At 40.9% G+C, this 25,085-nt stretch overlaps 1 protein-coding gene and 4 pseudogenes across 5 annotated transcripts in view; 1 reads left to right on the top strand and 4 right to left on the bottom strand.

The window, feature by feature from the left end:
• Positions 1-21,018, bottom strand: part of LOC100409123 (spindlin interactor and repressor of chromatin-binding protein-like) — a 339,975-nt pseudogene extending 318,957 nt beyond the window's left edge. The window contains exons 1-3 of the transcript XR_008478946.2: positions 20,826-21,018; positions 9,324-9,470; positions 4,229-7,826 (exon numbers count right to left, since the gene is read on the bottom strand). The product of XR_008478946.2 is annotated as a spindlin interactor and repressor of chromatin-binding protein-like (transcript). The remainder of the gene's footprint in view (positions 1-4,228; positions 7,827-9,323; positions 9,471-20,825) is intronic.
• LOC100411275 (E3 ubiquitin-protein ligase makorin-1-like) overlaps positions 1-21,018 on the bottom strand; it is a 145,428-nt pseudogene extending 124,410 nt beyond the window's left edge. The window contains exons 1-3 of the transcript XR_616475.5: positions 20,826-21,018; positions 9,324-9,470; positions 1-7,826 (exon numbers count right to left, since the gene is read on the bottom strand). The exon at positions 1-7,826 is cut by the window's left edge and continues 104,027 nt beyond it. The product of XR_616475.5 is annotated as an E3 ubiquitin-protein ligase makorin-1-like (transcript). The remainder of the gene's footprint in view (positions 7,827-9,323; positions 9,471-20,825) is intronic.
• The window catches only part of LOC100403415 (ATP-dependent RNA helicase DDX18 pseudogene), a 365,505-nt pseudogene extending 343,575 nt beyond the window's left edge, over positions 1-21,930 (bottom strand). The window contains exons 1-3 of the transcript XR_013531807.1: positions 21,731-21,930; positions 9,324-9,470; positions 4,229-7,826 (exon numbers count right to left, since the gene is read on the bottom strand). The product of XR_013531807.1 is annotated as an ATP-dependent RNA helicase DDX18 pseudogene (transcript). The remainder of the gene's footprint in view (positions 1-4,228; positions 7,827-9,323; positions 9,471-21,730) is intronic.
• The window catches only part of LOC144581236 (biogenesis of lysosome-related organelles complex 1 subunit 5 pseudogene), a 340,887-nt pseudogene extending 318,957 nt beyond the window's left edge, over positions 1-21,930 (bottom strand). Inside the window, exons 1-3 of the transcript XR_013531812.1 lie at positions 21,731-21,930; positions 9,324-9,470; positions 4,229-7,826 (exon numbers count right to left, since the gene is read on the bottom strand). The product of XR_013531812.1 is annotated as a biogenesis of lysosome-related organelles complex 1 subunit 5 pseudogene (transcript). The remainder of the gene's footprint in view (positions 1-4,228; positions 7,827-9,323; positions 9,471-21,730) is intronic.
• On the top strand, positions 13,810-14,284 carry LOC100405375 (thymosin beta-10). The gene has a single exon (XM_017968325.4). The coding sequence runs from the start codon at positions 13,889-13,891 to the stop codon at positions 14,021-14,023; it is 135 nt and encodes a 44-aa protein (XP_017823814.1). The 5' UTR covers positions 13,810-13,888; the 3' UTR covers positions 14,024-14,284.
• Positions 21,931-25,085: the final 3,155 nt, after the last annotated feature.

Genomic DNA, 25,085 nt, shown 5'->3' on the forward strand with positions numbered 1-25,085 from the left:
AGAATCCTATTTGTCTTGAAGATGTGCAAACCAGCTTGTGAGATCATGGAACTTTTAGAGCTTTTACCCAGGAGAAAGTGAGTTTTTAAGACACTTCATAGATGCTGTGATCAAGCAGCTTCGGGGAGCTAAATCAAATAGAATGAATGTGTCATAGTGTTACCCACGCCCAAAATCTTTCTAAAGAAAAACTTTCATTGCCAGGCAAACATGCCTGCTAAGAAAGCATTCTTATGACCAACTATCCCTCCTCCAAATCCAAAGTTAGTCGGACCAAGAGCAAGTATGGCTCAGACCCAAGGGCATACATCCACAAGCTGGTCAATAAATAGCCTATGACTTGTGACATGAAAGCCCTCCCCAAACAAGGATAAGATGAGAAAATTAGATTCAATTTGCAATTGGGAAAAACAGAAGAATAGAAACTCAGCAACTGAAGGGAATGGATACATGGTAAAAGAACATACTACAGCTACATAAGAAGCATGAAAGATTTAAATATATCAGCTTGTGAGGAGTAGGCACAGGAGTCAGAAGCTATAAATAAGCAGAAACTGGTCAGGCATGGTGGTTCATGCCTGTAATCCCAGCACTTTGGGAAGTCAAGGCAGAAAGATCACTTGGGGCCAGAAGTTCAGTAATAGCCTGGGCAACATAGCAAGACTCGCTTCTGTTAGTTAAAAAAAAAATAAAGAAGTAGAAACTATCCATCAGCGATAGGATAAAGAATAGAAATGAGGAAGTGAGTATGTAGCAGGAAGGGAGTTCATGGCAGTAATGTAATTTACTACATTCCTAGTAATTTACCTATTTAATTAAAGACATTCCTAATAAACTGAGCTAAATTGTCAAGTCAGAATACTATATTATGGGCATGGCATGGTGGCTCATGCCTATAATCCCAGCACTTTGGGAGGCTGAGGCAGGCAGATCGCTTTGAGCTCAGAAGTTTGAGACCAGCTTGGGCAACATAGCAAAACTCCACCTCTACAAAAAATACAAAAATGAGCTGGGTGTAGTAGCGCACACCTATAGTCCCAGCTTCTCAGGAGGCTGAGGTGAGATAATTGCTCGAGCCAGGAGGCGAAGGTTGCAGTAAGCCAAGATCGTACCACAGCACTCCAGCCTGGGTAACAGAGCAAGACCCTGTCTCAAAAAAAAAAAAAAAAAAAAATACTATATTATCATCTGGTGTAAGGGAAAGAATACTGAGTGATGAGAACCAATAATGCCTATAAGCAAGAACAAACAAAACGTATTTGTAGATCAGAATGTAGAATCAGAAAGTGGATCTGATACAATCTAACAGGCATATAAAGTAGCCTCAGGATATAAGGAGAGTAAGGTTGCAGAGTTAACTATGAGACTGTCAAGTTCCAAAAGATGGTCAGGTACTTCTGGATGCTACATGACTGGGTTGCATTCTAGTTTTAGAGCTTGATTCTGGATACACTTATAGTAGCTGGATTGTGTTAGGCTAAAGCAAAATTGTATTATAAATAGGGTAAGAGATACATGTGCACATAGTAATCAATAGGGGGAAATGTCCGAGACCTGCCAAATAGCAACTACTATCTCTAAGGTCTCAGGAAACCTAACAACCCACCGGGAATCAGACTCTCATTGACAACTTGGCAGCATGGAGAGCAGCAAGAACTAAAGCCAACAGTCTGTAGAGAGAAAGATGATGTAAAAGGAAAGTCATACCTATAGCAGTTGCAAAAGCTCGTTATTAATGAGAAAAAAATGTAAGTATTCAGTAGCCAGGAGGTTAGAGGGAGACAGAGTATGAGGAAACCAATCCGTAGTAGGAACAAGATGACGCGCACAAGAAAAAGAGAAGATCTTAATCACATTAATGTTACCACACTAGAGTTGAACTCCATAAACTTCTTTAAAATGATCCAGATGAGCCCATTTCTTCCAATGAAATCTGGAATCCAAAGAAGAGACCCTCAAAAGGAATGTAGCTATTTGGAATAGGTTACATTAAAGCAACAGGGGAGACAGCCAAGCAAAGTACATGATAGTGGTGACATAAAAAGGATCTAATTTAGCTACTGCCTGTGCTCTTGGAAACTTAAAATTGTGAAATATGGAAACAGGTAATCAGTAGCAAAACCAGAGGTGAAAAAGGTACTCTAAGAAGTTACACGGGAAAATCAAAGACATAAATATAAGGAAGCTCACTATGACTAAGCAGAAACTATGTAAGCAGAAGTCATAAGAGAACAGTATCATAAAGCCCATATTGGCAAACTACAGCCAACAAATCAAATCCAGCCCACTACCTTTCTCTTAAATAGTTTTCTTGGAACACAGCCATGCTCATTCATTTATGTATTGTCCATGACTGCTTTCATGCTACAAGAGCAGAAACCATATACAAAACCTAAAATATTTACCATCAGGCCTTTTACAGAAAAAGTTTGCCAACTCCCATCATAGAAGAGAGCATAAGCCAATGGCAGGAAAACTGAAACAGGCTCAGAGAATATTTAAGTAATGTTCAAAGCAGAGCACTGGAGAAAAGATTCAGCGTCCTGCTGTTGAGAGCTCCACAAGTACCCTTTCTACAACCCCCCAAGCCCTGAATGTGCTGGACATTTAGAAAAATTAGTTACATACCACACACTAAAGAAGTTCCCAGTGGGAAAGATTTATATTAATTGAATAAACAAAAAGTATAAAGGAATTATAAACTATAAGAAAATATATTTATCTTCCTATTATAAAACACAAGTGGGTAAAGAAAAAGATATTTGAGCTACATACAAATTAATAATTTATAGGCCAAACTGGGGGAAATATCTGCAACATATGATAAACTAAAAGTGTGAAAAATAAATTCAAAAATAAGACCCAAGATTTTTATCTGTTCTATCTTGTTAGGAATCAAAGAAATACAAATTAAAATATCAAATTTACCTTCACAATTGGCAAAATCTTTTAAAACATTAATATAGTATACTGGAGAAAAAGTTAAAAAAATATATAGGCATTCTTATACACTACTAGGACTACATATTTTTTCCAGCCTCAGAAAATAAACACACATATGAACAAAAATTTATCTACAGAGATATTCACTGTAGCATTATTTACAAACAATTAAAAGAGCAGTAATTAAAACAAGATTCCAAATATCAGATACAAGTTAAATTTTTACATTCATGCAATGGTTTATTATGTGCCAATTTTTACAAGATGTTATTAAAGTATGTTTAATGGCATGGGATATATTTGAGTTTAATTCAGTTTAAAATGATAGGCAACAAAAGATTTCATTAGTGACCATAACATCAATGATTGAAAAAGACTGCCATCCCCTGCAAAACAACTTACTTTCAAACACAGAAAAAGGCTGGGCTTGGTGGCTCACGCCTGTAATTCCAACACTTTGGAAGGGTAAGGCGGGCGGATAGCTTGAGCCCAGGAGTTTGAGAAAAGCCTGGGTGACATGCAGAAACCCCATCTCTACAAAAAACACAAAAATTATCCGGGTGTGGTGGTGTGTAGCTATAGTTCCAGCTACTCAGGAGGATGAGATGTAGGAGGATCCCTTGAGCCTGGGAGGCCAAGGCTGCAGCGAGCCATGATAGCACCACCACACTCCAGCATGGACAACAGAGTAAGACCCTCATTGTATAAAAAAAAGAAAAGAAAAAAAAATAATAAATCAAATAGAAAATAAAATTTATTCTAACTTGGAGAAGGGGATAATGAAAAAAAAAGAAATAAAAAAAGAAAATGAAATTTAAAATATCAAATTTAGCAAACATAATTCAAAATTCTTGAAAAGTATGAATCTGGCCAGGTGCAGTGGCTCATGCGTGTAATCCCAGCACTTTGGGAGGCCCAGGCGGGTGGATCATGAGGTCAGGAGTTAGAGACCAACCTGGCCAGCATGGTGAAACCCCATGCCTACTAAAAAAAAAATATGAAAAATTAGCTGGGCATGGTGATGCGCACCTGTAATCCCAGCCACTTGGGAGGCTGAGGCAGGAAAAATGGTTGAACCCGGGAGGCAGAGGTTGCAGTGAGCCGAGATCGCGCCACCGCACTCCAGCCTAGGCGACAGAGCGAGACTCCATCTCAAAAAAAAAAAAAAACTTCGTCTCAAAAAAAAAATACAAGGTTGGCTCATTATTAGGCAAGCTATTAAACAAACAAATACAACAAAAAGGTCAAAGAAGAATATTTACTTTTATATTCAACAATCCCTTACCTGTCTGAGATACCTGTTCCTTTGTCCAGATCATCTTTTGAGATATCAGTGGAAGAATTAATACTTCCTCATCCTGAAAGCCAAATTTAGTGTTTGACATAGCACAGTCCCACTACCTTACCTGTTAAGACAATGATTATATCCAAAGTAAACTCTGTATTAAATTCACTTATAAGCCTAAGTAGGGTAGAAGACATGTTGGTGAAAAAGGTAATCACACCAGAGCTGATAATGTAAGGTTAAGAACAAATAACATAATATAAAGACAACATCACTTCTAAACCATGCAAAGAAAGACCCATGACAATGAAGAGATTCATCTAAGGGATGGTAATAACATGGCCCATGAAGAATATTCATAGTATTCATATGAATATTCTGCAATTCATGCAGGTAAGACACAGTTCAGAGGAGACTTTTCAGTGCTGACTCAAATACAGCTGTATTATTTTTATTATATTGTACACACTGCAAATCAAATCACTCTGAATGGTTGTTTTATTGTATACATCTTTCTGTTTGAAGGTCTTTGTGTATGTATACTGTAGAGCAGGAGTTAGCATACTATGGCCCCTGGACCAAATCCAACCTGCTACCCATTTTTGTAAATCAAGTTTTATCAGAACACAATCATGCTCATTTGTTTCCATATTGTCTATGGATGCTTTCATGCTACATCAGCACATCAGCAGAGTTGAATAGAGAGACTACCTAACCCTGTGCAGAAAAAGTTTGCCAACCCACGCCATAGAGTGTCCCTTAATGAAACAGCTGGCAAAACTTAGACCTAGCAGAATGAATGTTCATTCTTGGTAATTTACCAAATTAATTAAAGACTATTTCTAATAAACTGACCTAAGTTGTCAAGTCAGAATACTGTCTTATGATCTGGTGTAAGGGAAAGAACACTGAGTGATGAGAACCAGTGATGAAGCAGTAACAACAAAAAGTATGTGTAAAGTCACACATACTTTGTTTTTTTTGTTTGTTTTGTTTGTTTTTGAGAGAGTCTTGATCTGTCATTCAGCCTGGAGTGCGGCATCACGACCATAGCTACTGCAACCATAAACTCCTGGGCTCCAGTGATCCTCCTGCTTCAGCCTCCCAAGTAGCTGGCACTACATGGTACTACAACCATGCATCACCATACCCAGTTAACTTTTATTTTTCAGCAAAGATGAGATCTTGCTATGTTGCCCAGATTGATCTCAAACACCTGTGCTCAAGCAATCCTCCCACCTCAGCCTCCCAAAGTGTTGGGATTACAGGCACAAGCTACCACATTCAACCTCCATCTCTACTCTTGAGTCTACGTGACCCTTATTCATTGTATGTATTAGGCAGCTATTCTGAGTGGAAGGAAAGGTATTATTATTTTGCAGGAAAGAACAACATGGTTACCCTTATATACAAAGGGCATAGAGGTATTGAGAGCAGATAAAAAAACAAAGACATTTCAGAGCATAAAAGATAACTGACCAAACGATAGGCCACTGGTTTACAAAAACAGGTAGCAGGTTGGATTTTGTCCAAGGGCCATAGTATGCTGACTCCTGCTCTACAGTATACACACACAAAGACTTTCAAACAGAAAGATGTATACAATAAAACAACCATTCAGAGTACATACTCACTTAGCTGTGAAGACCAGAATAGAGTGAATCAGGGGAAAGTAAAGAAGGGGTACCCATTCAATATCTGCTTCTTGAGTCTAGCTAGTTTTAATGATGCCAATGTACAGTGAATGCTAATAAGCTTGATTCTGTAACCAGAAATTTCTCTAAAGAAAATAATCAAAGAAGTACACTAAAATTAATATTTAAAATTAACATTTAGATAATAGGGCCAGGCGCAGTGGCTCATGCCTGTAATCCCAGCACTTTGGGAGGCAGAAGCAGGCAAATCACAAGGTCAGGAGTTCAAGACCCGTCTGGCCAACATAGTAAAACCCCGTCTCTACTAAAAATACAAAATTAGGCCAGGCGCGTTGGCTCAAGCCTGTAATCCCAGCACTTTGGGAGGCCGAGGCGGGTGGATCACGAGGTCAAGAGATTGAGACCATCCTGGTCAACATGGTGAAACCCCGTCTCTACTAAAAATACAAAATATAGCTGGGCATGGTGGCTCATGCCTGTAATCCCAACTACTCTGGAGGCTGAGGCAGGAGAATTGCCTGAACCCAGGAGGCAGAGGTTGCAGTGAGCTGAGATCGCGCCATTGCACTCCAGCCTGGGTAACAAGAGCGAAACTCCGTCTCAAAAAAAAAAAAAAATGCAAGGGGTGGGCATGAGGGCTCTTGCCTATAATCCTAACACTTTGGGAGGTGGAGACAGGAGAATTGCTTGAGCCCAGGAGTTCAAGACAAACCTGGGCAACATAGTGAGACACTATCTCTTAAAAAAAAAAAAAAGAGAGAGAGAGAAAGAAAATGCTCTTAAGTCCCAGTTCTGCCACTGATTACAATGTGACCTAGGTAAAGTTACTTAAGCTTTCTAAGACTCATTGTTGAGATGGTGGTAGTAATAACTCAACACAAAACTAACTCTTTCAGTTTTCTATAAGAATTCAATGAGACAGGGTACATAAAGCACACAGTAGGTGCTCAATGAATGGCATCAAATTATTAAAAAGCTAAATGTCATGTATTTCCCCAATAGAGAACTGCAGAAAATTAATCTTGTAAGGGGGTTTATTAGACATCTGCAGAAATATACAAAAAAAGCCAGAGATGGGAAGTTTACTAAAATAAGGATAAAGTCTTAAATTAGAAAACATAAGTTGTAACTTTTTGGATACTCATGAATGGCTCAATTTTAAAAGTTATCCCTGAATAGAAGGAAAAAATGGGGGAACCATACATAGAGAATAAATGAGTTAACTACAATGAAGCATATAAAACATAGTTCCTTCTGTATATGTAGCCCACTTTCTGAATATGCTTTCTTGGTGAGCTTAATTTGAGTGGGAAGAAATTCAGAAGCAAGGTGATTACTATGAGATTCCATACATTCTAGGATCAACTGTAAATGCAAGTCCCATTGAAAGGAAAATGGGGAGAGGAGGATTTGTGGACATAGTACATTTATTTAACCTATGCCAAGAATTGGCAAACTTTCTGTGAAGGGCCAGATAGTAATATTTCAAGCTCTATGGTCCATATGGTTTCTATTCCAACTACTCAACTCTGCTATAGCATAAAAGCTGCTATCGATAATAATGAATGAACACAACTGTGTTTCAACAAAACATTTATAAAAGCAGGAGCTTATATCACCCATATTTCAGTTATTCTGATCTTCTGCAGGAGTGATCAGACTGGATAAGCATATAATCTACATGAATCGTTTTAAGAAGAATATATTATAGAGTAAGTTGCAGGCTTTGAAAGTGCTGGCCTGTCATTTATACTCTGGAAATGGCATTTCTAAGAGCCTCCCTGACAAGAATCAAGGCAAAGTCAGCCTCTCTTCCCCTACTTACCTTAATCACTATGTTACCTCAAGCACTGAGAGGACCCTCGCTCTTTTGCTGCATGGTCACTCACATGGAGGATCTGGTAGACTTTAAAATACTTTTCAAATATCCTTCACAATCCAGCCTAGTGAGAAGTTAAAAAAAAGAAAAAAGACTGTTTGCTATCTATGACCTTCCCAACACTCAGTTTGGTCAGCCTCCATTGCACTGAGCAACTGTGGCAGGTATCAAAAAGGAGAATGGGAAGAAGGGAGAAAACCACAAGATGTTGCTTAGTTTAACCTAATCATTTTTCACATCATAATGGGAAAAAAAGAATTGATATAACACTTATGATACATTATACATTTACTGGTTACTTATCCCTTTGTCTAACTTCACAAGAACAAAAGTTCTGTGGCAAGACTTTGTTAATGTCTGCAACATTCTCTGGCACGTAGTTACGTACTTAACAACTGTTGAAAGAAGGCTAGAAGGGCCAGATCATGACCAGTTTCCCTTCTCTTTTCTATCACCAACTGGGGAACCCCACCAAAGCCACTGACAACTTATCAAGGCTTCCCAACTGCCTCACAAGGACATCCGTGGCAACCATAATTCATCCTCGCCCTCTGATGAAACTTGCTGGGCAGAAAGCATCGGTATGAGTAACAGGCAGATCTTAATGTTACTCTTGACCAAGGACAAGTTTTCTGGCCATCCAGGAATCTGCATGTTTAACAAGCACCCCAGGTGATTTTTTGCATAATAAAACTTTACACCGTGGAAATTTCCAACATCAGAGGAGTAAAATCTCAGGAGCTATTACAGAAATCTTTTAGTGTGAAATGAGACCAAGGTGGGTGGGTCACTTGAGCCTGGGAGTTCAAGACCACTCTGGGCAACACAGTAAGACCCCCATCTCTATTTAAGAAAGAAAGAAAAGAAATCTTTTACTGTGAAATAAAAACGTTTCTGTCTCACATGGCTTCTTTGGATTTGATAGAACCTAGATGAAGCACTGAGTACAAGACACAGTACTGGTTTGTATTCAAATCCATTTTCTATGCCCACTAGCTATAATCTTGGGCAATCTGTGCCATCTACTTTGTGGCCTCATATAATCTTGGGCAATTTCTAATTCCCCCATCTGTAAAAATGGGAGAATAGGGAAAAAAGAGGTTAGATTTTTTATTCTATAGTACGGCCTGAATATTTTAAGATTTTTTTCATATCATAATGTGAAAATATCCAGTAATTGCCTAGTGCCTATTAAGAACCCTTACCAGGCTAGGCACAGTGGCTCATGCCTGTAGTCCCAGCACTTTGGGAGGCCGAGGCAGGCATATCATGAGGTCAGAGTTCGAGACCAGCCTGGCCAACATGATGAAACCCTGTCTCTACTAAATATATTAAAATTAGCTGAGCGTGGGGGTGGGTGCCTGTAATCCCAGCTACTTGGGAGGCTGAGGCAGGAGAATTGCTTGAACCCGAGAGACGGAGGTTGCAGTGAGCCAAGATCACGCCATTGCACTCCGACCTGGGCAACAAAGCAGGACTCTGTCTCAGAAAAAAAAAAAAAAACCTTACCCTACCCCATCCCACTAACTGGACAAGCCCACCAAAGCCACTGACCACTTACCAAGACTTCACAGTGGTTTGATGACTATGTGCAGGATATTGATTTGAGCCTCTCCCAATTCTCTAATAACCTCGCTGGAGGTTAACCAGGCAGGGCTAAACATACCTCTTCACCAGTGGCATAGTTTCTGATTGCGTGTGGCATCACCTATAGCACAGGGAGAAGAAAAAAACAAACGTAAGATGGAACAGTCAAGGTTTGAGATGCAGCCTTAATTTTATTTTTACCACCTTAGTCAAGTTATCCAGCCAGCCACACCATGGATCTCAGATTTTACTCTTGCTAAGCATTCATGCTAGCACCACAATTATATTATCTGGCAAAGGCAGTTGCAAGATCTACAGTTTGTACTAAGGATTCCTGCCCTTATTTTAAATGAGATAACCTGGGTACAGAGGTACCAATGATGACACCAAAGCATTAGTACTCAGATGAGAATTTTCATGCTTATCTGCGTAGATTCCCTCAAATTCTTCCCCTCTTTAGACTTCAATATCACTACTGTGAAAGGAGGTAAACTTGATCCCTTAGTGGCCTTTCTGTGTCTGGCAGTTAATGAACCTATATTCTTTAGTCCTGACCAAAGCAGCCTGCAAAAGGTGAATGAAAGCTTCATCTAGTCATCAGATGGCATCTGGTTTTCACACTGATAGGAAAAGGTTACAAAACCCTGACCTCTTGGACCAAGCCCCTATCACTTACAATCTCAACTCCCATCAGGACTCACCTTACCTTAAGTGAAAAGGAACTGAACATTACCTGCTCCCTCACCCAGCTGCCTGGGCTATTAAAAGGACCACAAAAAGCTAGGCAGACCAGTGGCTAGGCCCCTACCTTCATGAATCAACCACTGGAATAACAGGCTCTGAGTCATGAGACACAAACCAAAGACTATCAAGGGATCCTTTCCCTTTTTTTTGAGACGGAGTCTTGCTCTGCCACCCAGGCTAGAGTGCAGTGGCCCAATCTCCAACTCCCAGGTTCAAGCGATTCTCCTGCCTCAGCCTCCCAAGTAGCTGGGATTACAGGATATCCCAAGGGCGCCAGGCTAATTTTTATATTTTTAGTAGAGATGGGTTTCACCATCTTGGCAAGGCTGCTCTCGAACTCCTGACCTCCTGATCCACCCGCCTTGGCCTCCCAAAATGCTGGAATTATAGGCCTGAGCCACCGTACCCAGCCAAGGGGTCCTTTCTTTTTTTTCTTGAGACGGAGTCTCACTCTGTCACCACGCTGGAGTGCAGTGGCACAATCTCCACTCACTGCAACGTCTGCCTCCCAGGTTCAACTGATTCTTCTGCCTCAGCCTCCCTAGTAGCTGGGACTACAGGCGCACACCACCATGCCCAGCTAATTTTTGTATTTTTGGTAGAGATGGGATTTCACCATGTTGGCCAGGATGGTCTTAATCCCTTGACCTCATGATCCATCCGCCTCAGCCTCCCAAAACTCTGGATTACAGACTTGAGCCACCGCGCCTGGCCAGAATCCTTTCTTTCTAAGGAAGCAGCCTACTGCCTATAAGTTTCTCAGTCCCTAGCTGCTTAGCATGAAAAGTAACCCAGAAATCTGGCAATTCAGCAATAGCCCAAAGCCCAGGTTACTGTTATCACTATATGCTGGCAGCACTAGCATATACTGCTAAGTTTTCTGTTACTTACTCAGTGAGATACAGGCAACCCTAAACTGAAACCCCTGGAAGACCCAAGGAGCAGTTACCCAGGACTTACCCACCAGCAAGAAAGTATCTGTCCTCTCATCTACTAGTGACCATAAGACCCAGGTAGAAAGTTCTCCCACCATAGTTATGGAAGATTAGTGCTGCCTAGCTGAGAGGAGAGGGGAAGCAGGGGCCTTGATAGACTTGAGCCATCTCTTTATTGGTGCAACTAAGGCCACCATTTACTAGAGCAAGACCTGCATATTCATAAGCAGCTGCTGCCATTAGCGACTACTGTAGCTTTAAAGCCCAGAGGGACAAGGGTAGAAAGAGAATGCGTAGAGGGCCTAACTGGGAAATAAATGGTAAGCGTAAACACTGATCCAGAAAATGCTTGCACTACAGAGCCAGGAATAGAGGGGTAGGTGGTAATTAGTGCCTTCCTCTGAAGACAGTGATCTTATTTCTACCACTCCCTTCCCCTACCCCACCCAGCTCTTTTCTGAACTAAATTCCTCCAGTTTCCAGGCCCCCTCACCATCCCCATTTATTCCACTTTTGTTTGGGTCAACAATTTTAAAATGGAAATAGTTTCAATGTGTCTCTAACTTTGAAAGTCATAGATGACCACTGGGAAAAAAAAAAATTCCAGAACTATATTAGGCAAAGAATGCAAAAATCAGCCAGAATCCCAGGAAAGTTTAACACTTGGGGTATGTTCTTCCAACAAATTTCATGTACATGCACAAACATGAATTCTTATTTTACAATGATTAGATGAACTCATACTTTTGCTCTTTAGCCCTTTTTCAATTAATATACTGTATACATCTTTCCAAGTCAAATGTTTATCTACAAGACTAATTTTTAATGGCTATGTTGTGCCATTACATGAATACAACAAAATGTATTTAACCAAATTCCTATTCTTGACTAGGTACGTTTTTCCATTATTTAACTGTTATGAACACCATGAAAATGTGCTCATATCTAAATCTTCTGTAATAATGTTAAACACATATTTGGGGGTATATCCCTATAAATGAATACAAACCTTACAGTGTAAGAGAATTACCAAGATCAGTAAAACACGGTCTGTACCCTTGAGTTTAAATCCAAGGAGATAGACACAAATAGGTAACATTTAACATTATCATGTCCATGGACAAAGATAAACAAAATTTCATGGTGATTCCTAATTGAAACTGCAGCTGTTGCTAACAAAAAAGGCTGAAAGAATACTATTAGTAGCCCAAATTAAAAATCCATTTGCTAGAATTCCAAGGAATTATGCTAACGCTAAATATTGCCTCATTGGCATTTCAATATGATGCTGTTTTTTCTCCTTTAGCAAGCCTTAAAGGAAAGAAACAAGCAGAAGCTATTCAGAAAACCACCTACCCCAAAGGCAGAGAACTGAGTAAGGTACAGGGCAATATGACACTTGACCTGGACTTCCATCTTTCCTTCCTTCTACTATTTCCAGTAAACAAGTGAGCTTGCCAGACATAGTGGCTCACACCTGTAATCCCAGCACTTTGGGAGGCCAAGTTGGGTGGATGTTGAAGTCATGAATTCAAAACCAGCCTGGTCAAGATGGTAAAACCCCATCTCTACTAAAAATGCAAAAATTAGCTGGGCCTGGTAGCAGGGGCCTGTAATCCCAGCTACTTAGAAGGCTAAGGCAGAGAATTGCTTGAAGACAGGAGACGGAGGTTGCAGTGAGCCAAGATCGCGCCACTGCACTCTAGCCTGGGTGACAGAGCAAGACTGTCTCAAAAAAAAAAACAGTGAGCTATGGCTATTTCCTTTCAGAAACAACATGGATTCTCTCCCCGAGACTCTCATTCCTGCTTACACATAGTTGAGTGTAAGATCTGCTTACACATAGTTGAGATGTGCTGGTATTCATGCTGACTTAGAAGATAGATACAAATAAGAATGAAAAGAAACTTTTTCAGCACCATGATGGGTCAGATATAGATGACATTAACATGGATGACAGATGGATTTTTAAAACCTACTCAACAAAGATGAGTTAATGTGATAATGCAAACAGTCCTGAACCTTTTAGTAACATTTCAGTCATAGGCACATATACAATGGTGGTCCCATAAGATGGTAACACCACATTTTTACTGTACCTTTTCTATGTTTAGATATACAAATACTTACCATTGTGTTCCAAATGCCTACAGTATTCAATACAGCAACATGCTGTACAGGTTTGTAGCCTAGGAGGAATAGGCTATATCATATAGCCTAGGTATATAGTAAGCTATACCATCTAGGTTAGTGTAAGTACAGTCCTCTGTGATGCTCACACAATAAAATCACTTAATTACGCATTACTCAGAACACATCCTGTCTTTAAGCAACACACGACTGTATAATTAAATGTTAATTATAAAATCTAGGTGTTGGGTATATGGCTTTTCACTGTACAGTTCCTTCAACTTTTCTGTATGTATGACAACTTTCACAACAAAATGTTGGGGAAAATCCAGCAAGCAGCTTTAAAAATATGGCTATAAGTCCTTTCCTTCTATTATATTTTATTCCTAGGATGATCCTAGCCAACAAGATGAGCCTATTCAATGTTTCCTCCATTTTGTTTTAGATTTAGCTTTCTCAAACATGACTTTGAGCTCTCTGACTTTTTAATGAAGTGAAATGAATCAAAACGTATTCATAGGTAGATTACCAAGATAGTACACGTAAAGTTGGAGAGGCATAAGGGGAAGGTCTCTGGCTCACTACCTGCATACATCTAAATAAATTAATATTTTGGACACCCCACTTCTTCATTTAAAAATTACCATTAGGGGTCTCTAGCTGCAGCAAAGCGAGTGGGAGCACCGGGAGCCCGATCTTGGAGCGGGACCGTACGGATTGTTTTTAGAAAATGGCAGACAAACCAGATATGGGAGAAATCGCCAGCTTCGATAAGGCCAAGCTGAAGAAAACGGAGACGCAGGAGAAGAACACCCTGCCGACCAAAGAGACCATTGAGCAGGAGAAGCGGAGTGAAATTTCCTAAGAGCCTGGAGGATTTCCTGCCCCCGTCATCTTCGAGACCCTAGTCCTGATGTGGAGGAAGAGCCACCTGCAAGATGGACACGAGCCACAAGCTGCACTGTGAACCTGGGCACTCCGCGCCGATGCCACTGGCCTGTGGGTCTCTGAAGGGACCCCCCCAATCGGACTGCCAAATTCTCCGGTCTGCCCCGGGATATTATAGAAAATTATTTGTATGAATAATGAAAATAAAACACACCTCGTGGCATGGCAAAAATAAAAATTACCATTAGGATCCTCTAAATATTTGCCTCAGCTTACCTTTTGGCCTTAGCCCACATTAAATCCTTATTTCCCATATTCTCATTGCAAAGAACTGTGCAGGAAGGAGGGGAGCAAGGGTGAAGCACCAAAGCATGCTATGTTCACATGCTTCAAGTCTGAATATAATAAAAGTTATTTCTAGAATAGAGGTTCAAAGCTTGATGTTAAAGGATAGGGTATAACTGACTTGAGTGCAGGACCCTGGGGGAGGTCTTATAATCTCCTACTTTAAAACATGTCTTAGCTGGCTTATCTGTAAAAAAGGAAAAAGACTTGTCACAAGCAATGACAAATAAAGTAAATATGAATTATAAATAAATATGAATTTCTGGTCTGGTGAATGGAATGAGGAATGAAACCATCACTGTTGAGTGATGATCCAGAGCAGGCACAGCAATCTTTTTCTACAAGGGCTTTGCAGGCCACAATGTCTCCAATATATTTAATGGCAAAAACAGCAACTACTTTTGCACCAAACTAATAGCTACTTAACTCTGCCATTGGGATTCCAAAATGGCCCCACATAAAACATAGATGAATGAATATGGCTGTGTTCCAGTACAGAACTGTATTTGCAAAAACAGGTAGCCCATGGGCAATAAAGTTTGCCCACTCCTGGTTTAGAATATGGAGTCTGGTTGGGTGTAGTGGCTCACACCTGTAATCCCAGCACTCTGGGAGGCCAAGAGAGGCAGATATCTTGAATCCAGGAGTTTGAGAACAGCCTGGGTACCATAACAAGACCCCGTCTCTACAAAAAATACAAAAATTAGCCAGGACTGGTGGCACACCCTATTGTCCTAACTCAGAATGCTGAGGTGGAAGGATCACCTAAGCCCAGGAGTTCGAGGCTACAGTGATCTGTCATCACACCATTGCACTCCAGCCTGGGCAACAGAGCAAAAACTTGTCTCTTTAAAAAAAAAAAAGAAGAAAGAAAAATGCAAAGTCCTACCTAGGAATACTATTTGGATGATGACCTGGGCCCTGAGGATAAAGCCCTCATCTAACAGTTATCACTCAAGTCCCACCAAGAAAGCAAGTGTCAGCAGTAGCAACAGTTGCAACATCTGTAAATACGAAGGACTGAAATCCAAACACAAAATGGCATTGTCTCATGAGAAACTCTTAAGAAGATATACACATAACTAGAAAGAAATAACAAGTTTCTGACCACATGCTTTTTGAAGAAACAGCTGACAATCCAGAGCCTGTGGAGATCACTTTAGCAGGCACACAATAAATGTTTGTTGATGAGTCATTCATTTATTCATCTAATAAACATTTACTGAGGCCTACTAATGTGCCAGGCTGGGCTCTGGAGATGAAGACACCTTTCTTGCCCTCAAGGAGCTCACAGTCTAACTGATAACAGGAAGAGAGACAGGCATATACACAGACAATTACAATACAATCTGATAAGTGCTGTAACACTTATCAGGTTGTATTATAATGGCCGATGTAAAATTTCTTTCCAGGGGATGCTGCTCCAGGCTGTTGCTGGCTGTAACATCAAGAGAGGGGAGGAATAAATTATAGAAATCAAAAGTTAAATGCTTTTCGGTTATTTCAAATATTCAGGCTTTCCCTAACCCCTGGCCATAGATGGATTTGGGAACTAGACACTGGCATGATGTAAAATGGGACTTCCATGCACAGACTTCCAATAAAGGACCTTCTAAACCCCCTCATCTAAAACATGACCTTTTTTTTTTGCTTATACTCCTCTTAACCTCCCCACTCTACTATACACATGAGCCTGGTTTAATATCTACAGGTAGCAAAATGCTGAAAAATGGGAGCTTACAACTAACTGGATTAACCCAGTGTAACTGGATAGCAAAAAGCAGTAAGTAACAGCTCATTTGGCACTTCTAAATCCAATAATCCTCATCCTTCACTGAAAAAAATAAGTTAGAATGTTATTAAATATAAAATAGATAATATACAGATCATAGGGTAGGAATAAGTTAGAACACTTACTTATTTGGACAGATTTTCTGAACTAGAAATAACACTCAGGTTCAGGAAACCAGAATTAGACCCCTCCAAAACCTTTAAGACTATCTAATTCACCTATGTATTATAAACAAGGAAAATGAAACTGAAAGGTAACACACTCTGCCCATTCCCTTTTCAAAATCGTGTAATAGTAACAGACTCGTTGAGACAAGATTACCACTGTAATAGTTATTTGGTTCAGATGGTTTTATACAAATAGGATGGTATTTTTCTGTGCCTCATACTTTTCTTAATAATGCCTACGTTTTTAATGGCTTTTTTGCTCTGTACCAGCAAATTGGGCAGATAACATCAGTAAGTTGTTGACAGTTATACTGAGATCATTGTTTTGAGATCCAATGTCTTTAGGAGGCTGTTATTTAATAAGTTTAACATACTATTTTCCCCTAAAGTTACTAAACTGCTCTTGCCTATTCACTGTTCTTTTCTGCCAATTAGCTCTTTCTTGGTGCCTTCTCAGATGCTAGAGTGTTCCTATTAGTGTTTCACATCCTCAAAGCACTTAACAGTATGTATAAATATGGACATTTCACTATTGCCCATATCCTCCCTCAGACCACTCAGAAATATTTAAAATAAGACCAGTCCCTGAATGCATCGGAGAGAAGGGACCACTGTTTTGTTTCTTGTCTAAATTAGTTTCTCATTAGGGACAAATGTTGCCCTGTCTTCTCCCCACACCCAAAGCCAGGGAGCACCAACGTTGTGCAGTACTCAAAAGTGCTTTCCTTTTAGATAAAAAGAAATGGATTTCTATTTAAAAGTCAGACAAGGCTGAGCAAGGTGGCTCACGCCTGTAATTCCAGCACTTTGGGAGTCCAAGGTGGGAGGATCGCTTGAGCCCAGGAGTTCCAGACCAGCCTGGGCAAGACCTCCACACTAAAAATAAAAACAAAAATAAGATAGAGATCAGACAAATGTAATCTCAAAATGGCTACCAAGAACCAGACATGTATCCACACAAGTTATATTTGGAATTGCAAACATTTCTTCAGACTCAATGGCAACAAATATTACTGGGAGCATATCTTCGACAAATGACATTTGCAATTTACAAATAACATTTAGGTACAAATTGAATAATTCACAAAAGGAAATAAGAGCTAGTAATTGAGATCTGAAAGTCCAGCCTTACCAATAATCAGAGAACTGTATCACAAAACAAAGATATCGGCCAGGTATGGTGGCTCACCCCTATAATCCCAGCATTTTGGGAAGCTGAGGCAGGAGAATCACCTGAGCCCAGGAGTTCAAGACAAGCCTGAGCAACATGGCAAAACCCCATCTCTACGAAAAAATGTAAAAATTAGCTGGACATGGTGGCACACACCTGTAGTCCCGCTACTCAGGAAGCTGAGGTGGGAGAATCTCTGGAGCCCTGGAGGTTGAGGCTTCAGTGACCCATGATCTAGCCACTTTACTCCAGCCTGGGTGAAAGAGGGAGAGCCTGTCAAAAAAAAAAAAAAAAAAAAAAACACGAAGGTATCATTCATTCATTTACATATGGAATGTAAAATATATATATTTTATAAGTACCTAAAACAAAAGCAAAAATATTTTTTATAAGTACCTAAATGACTGGGTACGAAAATTGACATTAATTTTTTGAAAAAAGCAACTATGCCAATTCTTTGTAATGTTCAAACCTTTTGACAAATAACTAATTCTAGAAGTCTCTTAACCCAAAATATATAAATAATAAAAACCAAATGAAAAGACGTTCATTACATAATTTAAAATAATGAAAATCTGTAAAATACTTCCATACAACAGAACGTCATGAAACAATGACAATTACAAAGAATTGTAATTATACCACATTTATGTGATATAATGTTTAAAACAAAACACAATATAAAATAGTACACAATATATCATCAACTGCATAGAAAAATGCATAGAATGAAGTGAATAAATTTATTAACAATAGTTATCTCTGGGTGATGAAATTATGGATCTTTTTTCTCCCATGCTTGATAGTTATCCTCAGGCAAAGTTATAATATTTACCAAATTTCTAGACTGAGGGAGCTATTCAAATTTAAACAATGGAAGAAAAATCACAAAATAGAAGATATATTTGCCAAATAATTTCAAATCTGTACTAACCAAAAATTTAAAAACAAAAATTAAGAGGCAAACAATAACATGGAGTAGGTATTTATAACATTACAAAAGTAATAATCTTTATTTACAGAACACACTCAGGTAATAATAAACACTAAACTAAAGCTTCAACGCATAAATCAACATATGATATGAACTATCATTACATAAAAGAAAACTGCTGACAAATATATGGAGGAAGAAAGAATCTAAGCTAATAAGCAAATGAAAAATTAATACTGGTTTTTATCCATTAAAAATTAAAAAACAACATTCAGCATTTGTATGAGTAAAAATTGATACAACCTTTTTAGGAAGAAATTTGGCAATACATACTGAGAGTTTAAAATGTCCGTACTTTGATGTACGAACTCCACTTCCACGAATGTATCCCTAAGCAAATAATGAAAATAAAACACCCATGCTTTCAGTCTTTTATAACAAGAAAAAAGACAATAACTTTTCCATCGCTGTTGTATATTTGGATCAACATGGTGAAATATTAATAATAGGTTAAAAAAAAAAACCTACTGCAGCAAATGACTGGTTAGATGTCTCAAAGCATTAGAATCAGACAGAAAATCAGGCAAAACAAGAAGGGCGTGTCCAGCCTGCCGCAGTCGGCCATTTTAGACCCTCTGCAGAACAAAAAGCACAGAAGACAAGGGTAGTTAAGGATAGTCACCCCACTAGGCACCAAATCAACAATTCTTTACTTTTATCTCCTAGGTATGTAACCCTACACTCTGCAGTCAAAAACAGAAAACAAGTCTCCCTTCTCAAACGGCTTTGGTTAGTTACAAACAAATTTTGAAACCGTAAAAGAAGGTTCCCTTAAATTCGCCTCCTCTTTTTAGGAGATAAAGCATAACGCTTAAGAGCACAGGCTTCTGGAGCCATCCCACCTGGATAAAAACCCAGTATCAGCCATTCAACTGGCTGTAAAGCCTTGAACAAATTAAAATTGCGTCCCTCAAATATCTCATTTGCAAAAACTTAATAACAGTATTGCTGTTTCATAAGATTGTTGAGAGTACCAAATGAGTTACGGCCTATGTAAATAAAAGCACGCAGACCAGAACGTCACAAGTAGTAAGTGCTATAGACGTTTAAGTATAATTATTATTACAGATGCAGAAATAGGCCCAGTGGCCGGGCGCGGCGGCTCACGCTTGTAATCCCAGCACTTTGTGAGGTCGAGGCCGGTGAATCATTTGAGGCCAGGAGTTCGAGACCAGCCTGGCCAACATGGCAAAACCCTGCCTCTACTAAAAATTAAAAAATTAGCCGGGCGTGGTGGCGCCCACCTGTAACCCCAGCTAATATTCAGGAGGCTGAGTGAGACACGGGAATCGCTTGAACCCGGGAAGCAGAGGCTGTAGTGAGCCGAGATCGCACCACTGCACTCCAGCCTGGGCAATGGAGCAAGACTCTGTCTAAAAGTAAATAAATGAGAGAGAGAGAGAGAAGGGGGGGGGGAGAGAGAAATAGACCCAGAGAAGGAAAAGTACCACCACGAAATCATAGCTAGGATTATTGGAAGATGTTTTTTCACTTTTTAATCTTGTGCCCTTGGAGTCATGACAGTACATCTGCCTTTAAAAAAGAAAAGAAACTCTAATGTTCTCCCTTGACAAAACCGTGCTGAAAGTTCTACAGGAGAAAAAATAAAGGAAAGGGTGAAAGTCCAGGCTACCTTCATACCACCACTGCCATTAACTACTTTTCAATCTTTCTCCGCAACAGTATGAGTCCCAGGCAGCCATAGGTCCAAATTCCAGGTTTACGGCAGAGTAACAAGCATTTGGAAACACATCCAAATCCTCACGCCTATGTTCTCAGGGGAGAAAATCAAGGGCTTTCGGTAATCAAGGGCATCAACATTAGATTCTCACACTACAAGCACTGTGCTTTGCTACTCTGATGGAATGACTATTCAAAGCCAAGTACAGCGGCCCAAGATCGGAAAGCCAGAGAGAGGCCTCCGAAAGCATACTGCCCAAATGTGGCCTGTCTCCAAGTGCTCCCTTTTTACGCATTTCCTACGCACCGCCGCTGCCGCAACCTTTTGCAGAGTCATCGTCGCCTCCTCATTTTTGAACCCACTTACCGATAGGCCAGTGATAGGCTAAGATTCTGGGTTAATTTCTAGTATATCTGGCCACAGCATAGGAAAACTCCAACTCAGGTTGATCCCTTCACTCAGCTAAAAGGGTAGTTCTCTGCAGGGCCTGATAGCTCAAGATGGCCAACCAAAGACAGCTTACCTCCCCCCTCGCCATTTTGCAACCTTAATTACACGAACACTGAGCACCTCCTCCCCCCACTCCGGCATTCCTTTTGAAATACGCATGCGCGCCGCTTCCTCCTTACCGTTTTCCCCAACCATCAAGATGTCTCAAATACGCATGAGCGCCATCTCTCCCTCCCAATCTCTGGTGCCAACTTCTAGCAACTTTGCGTTCGTAAATATGTATGCGAGTCCTTCTCTTCCCGACCCTCCAACCCCCACTCCATTCAAGCCTTGCGCATGCGTGCCTCCCTCTCCTCGCCACCCACTGGAGCCCCTCCCCTTAACTCAGGTCTTCTCAAATACTGTAAGCTTGAGCGCCGCCCCTTGGTGCCGCGCCTCCTCATCCAGCCTCTCAAATACCCTGCGCACCGCCCTAGTCCTCTTCCTTCTTGCTCCCATTAATATACAATATGCATGCCTGATGCTCTCTGGACGTATTTCTCGCCACAGTTCTGCCCCATTGCCCAAGGAGAGCCACTACCAGCCTTCCCTAAAGCGAGTAGATGCGGTAAACTAGGGAAGTTGAATCCGGGAAAGAAGGCGTTGCAGGTGATCAGAGTGAAACCCAGATCTAAATGGAATCGGTACTGACTCCAAGGGAGGGGGCTAGAATACCCTAGGATTCACGTAAGACCCGCCAACCTGAACAAAGCCAAGGAAAACTCTGCTAAACAATCGGATGAACCTAATCCTAAGGCCTTGCCCTTTAAATACATCTACTACAAATGACGAACCCCAAATGTTTTAAACAGGGAACATGGAAAACACCGATGCTCAGGTGCCTTGACTCTAGTTAGAGGAAAGGAGTCTGCATTCCTTTCACAATGGGAAGCAAATGCTCAACATCCTTGGAGAACTGGGGCCTATAACGGATTCCATTTTTTCCTCCCGTGAACTGGAAAAATGCACAAATTAAAGATCTTCCTGGCCCAAGTTCCCTCCGCCGCCCTCCATGTTCTGTTCTTCCCCTACATCGTTCCTTTACCTCCTGGTTGAATTCAGTGTTGTAGCAGGAATTCTTAGAGCCGGCGGTCCCAAGATGGGGTGGTGAGAGCGGCATGAAAGAGAGAGAGGGAGACATCCTTGAATGGCAGCAGCAGGCCTTAGCGGCAATGGACAGCAGGCACAGGACCAGCTGTGCCTCGAGCCGCAACGCTGAGGCCAGAAAAGGACCTCTCCAGAATCGCCGCAGTGTGCTTCCAGCGCATGCGCTGCGCACGCCCTTTACCCTCCTCCCCCTCCCACTCCCGTCTCTCGGAGTCTAACCCTCAGCCGTCTACAGACCTCCTTCACTCCTTTCCCAGGGCCCCCATCCCACTCTGCTTCTTCCACCTTTCCCCTCCCCTCGGTCACAGGGGCCTCCACCATCATCCCTCGCTCAGCCCATCCTTCCTTCGTCAATACCCCTCCCATTATTCTTAGCCCACCGTTTACCTTTATTCCCTCCGTTATTGTTAGTGCGCCACCCTCCAATTCTTCACCTTCCCTTCCAGTCTGCAGCCCTCTTAAGCCTCTTACTCCTGTCCTCCTATGCCTGATGTTGAAAATGGTAAAAATTGGGCCGGGCGCGGTGGCTCACGCCTATAATCCCAGCACTTTGGGAGGCCGAGGCGCATGGATCACGAGGTCAAGAAATCGAGACCATCCTGGTCAACATGGTGAAACCCCGTCTGTACTAAAAATACAAAAAATTAGCTGGGCGTGGTGGCGCGTGCCTGTAATCCCAGCTATTCAGGAGGCTGAGGCAGGAGAATTGCCTGAACCCAGGAGGCGGAGGTTGCGGTGAGCCGAGATCGCGCCATTGCACTCCAGCCTGGGTAACAAGAGTGAAACTCCGTCTCAAAAAAAAAAAAAAAAAAAAAAAAAATTGTAAAAATTACTGCAAAACAAAACAAAACAAAATTTAAGACTGTAGTCCGGGCGTAGTGGCTCACACCTATAATCGCAGCACTTTGGGAAGCTGAGGTGGGCAGAACCCTTGAGTCCAGGAGTTCGAGACCAGCTTGGGCCACATGGAGAAACCCCGTCTATACAAAAAAATACAAAAATTAGTTGGGCGTGGAGGTGCGTGCCTGTACTCCCAGCTATTCAGAAGGCTGAGGTGTTGGGAGGCTAAGGCAGGAGAATCTCTTGAATCCGGCAGACGGAGGTAGCAGTAAGCCGAGATCATGCCACTGCATTCCAGCCTAGGCGACAGAGCCAGACTCCGTCTCAAAACAAAACAAAACAAACAAACAAACAAAAGGCTGAGGTGGGAGAATCACTCCAGCCCAGGAATCCGAGGCTACAGTAAGCCATGATTGTTCCACGGCACGCCAGCCTGGGCAAAAGAGTGAGACTCTCTTCTCAAAAAACAGAAAAAACATATTCCCACACACCCTCTCCAAAGTAGCTGTCACCCTCTCCCAACCAGCCCATCTCGAGCGAACAGAACTCCTTATTGATGATGACCCACAGAGAATATCCAGAGACAGGGAACCAGAACAAAAACTGCAAGGGTGTTCAATCAAGTTTGGGGGTAAGAGGCAATAGGCCATCAACATGGAAAGGTCTTTTCTTCCTATTCACAACTCTGGTAATTATCTGGACATTAAAAATGAGATTCAGTGTCCTTCACTGTTCAGGCCTGTTCCTGTCTTTTGTGAGAACTCTAATATTAATTTTCAGAGAAATGGCATTATTTATTCAAGAGGCTCTGAAATAGATACCTCTTTGGGTGTGAACTAGAAAGAATACAAAATAACATTTTGTTTCACTTTATTGTGTTTTACTTTGGTGCCTGAGTCTTCTTGCTTTCTAAAAAGGCCAGTTTGGACATATCAAAAACTGAGACACACAAATTTATAAATCCTAAAACCCATAAACTTGTACATCATCATCCTCTCGAATTAACTTTGGAAGAATGTTATATCAACATTATTCAGAGAAAAAAATGGGTTTGTATTTTTCATATAATGCACGCAAAAAGATTATACAACAATGTGCATATGAAGAAAAGAGAGAAATAGGAATGTACTAAATAAAAAAGAAATGCTGAAATTTCAGTGGTACAAAGAACCTCTCCTAAATTAAAATAATCATTTATTATTAAACAAAAGTTAAAATATAAGAGATTTTACCTTAAATTTTACAACACTATTTTAACAAATGCTTTTATTTCTGTTCTCTTTTTCTGTTATAATGGTTTTATTCAGATATAATTTGCATATCATACAACTAACCAACTTAAAGTATACAATGCAATGGCTTTTAGTATATTCACAGAATTGTGCAGCCACCGCTACAGTCAATTTTAGAATATTTTCATCACCCCCAAAAGAAACTTCATACCCATTAGTATTGTCTTAGTCCATTTTATGCCACTATAACAAAATAACACAGACTAGGTAATTTATAAAGAACAAAATTTATTTCCTCACAGTTCTGGAGAATGGGAAGTCCAAGATCAAGGCACTGGCATCTGACAATGGCCTTCCTGCTGCATCATCCCATGATGGAAGGGCAGAGAGAGAGAAAGTGAGAGAGCGAAAGGGGAGGCTAGAACTCATCCTTTTTTAAGGAACTCACTACTGAAATAACAAACCCACTCCCTCAATAATAGCATTAACCTATTCATAAGAGTGGTGCCCTATTGACCCAAACACCTCCCTTTAAGCCTCACCTCCCAACACTACCACATGGAGGATCACATTTCCAACATATGAAATTTGAGAGACATATTCAAACCATAGCAAGCATCTTTGTGTTCTCTTATGATTTTTGTTCAAATATATGATGTTTTGGCTGGGCGTGGTGGCTCATGCCTGTAATTCCAGCACTTTGGGAGGCCAGAGCAGGAAGATTGTCTGAGCCCACAAGTTCGAAACCAGCTGGGGCAGCAACATAACAAGACTCTGTCTCTATTTAAAAAAAAAAAAAATGTGGGGCCAGGTGTAGTGGCCCACACTCATAATCCGAGTACTTTGGGAAGCCAAGGTTGACGGATCACTTAAGGTCAGGAGTTCAAGACCAGCCTGACCAACATGGTGAATCCCTGTCTCTACTAAAAAAATGCAAAAATTAGCTGAGCATGGTGGCAGGCGCCTGTAATCCCAGCTACTCAGGAAGCTGAGGCAGCAGAATCGCTTGAACCTGGGAGGCAGAGGTTATAGTGAGCTGAGATCACGCCACTGCACTCGGGCCTGGGTGACAGAGTGAAACTCCATCAAAAAAGGAAAGGAAAGAAAGGGAAGGGGAGGGGAGGGGAGGGGAAAGGAGGGAAGGGAGCAAGAAAGAGAAAGAAAGAGAGAAAGAAGGAAAGAAAAATGTATATATAATGTTTTAACATTAGCTTTTTTGTG

Source organism: Callithrix jacchus, chromosome X (genome assembly GCF_049354715.1).
Source record: "Callithrix jacchus isolate 240 chromosome X, calJac240_pri, whole genome shotgun sequence".
In the NCBI taxonomy this organism is placed as follows: Eukaryota; Metazoa; Chordata; class Mammalia; order Primates; family Cebidae; genus Callithrix; species Callithrix jacchus.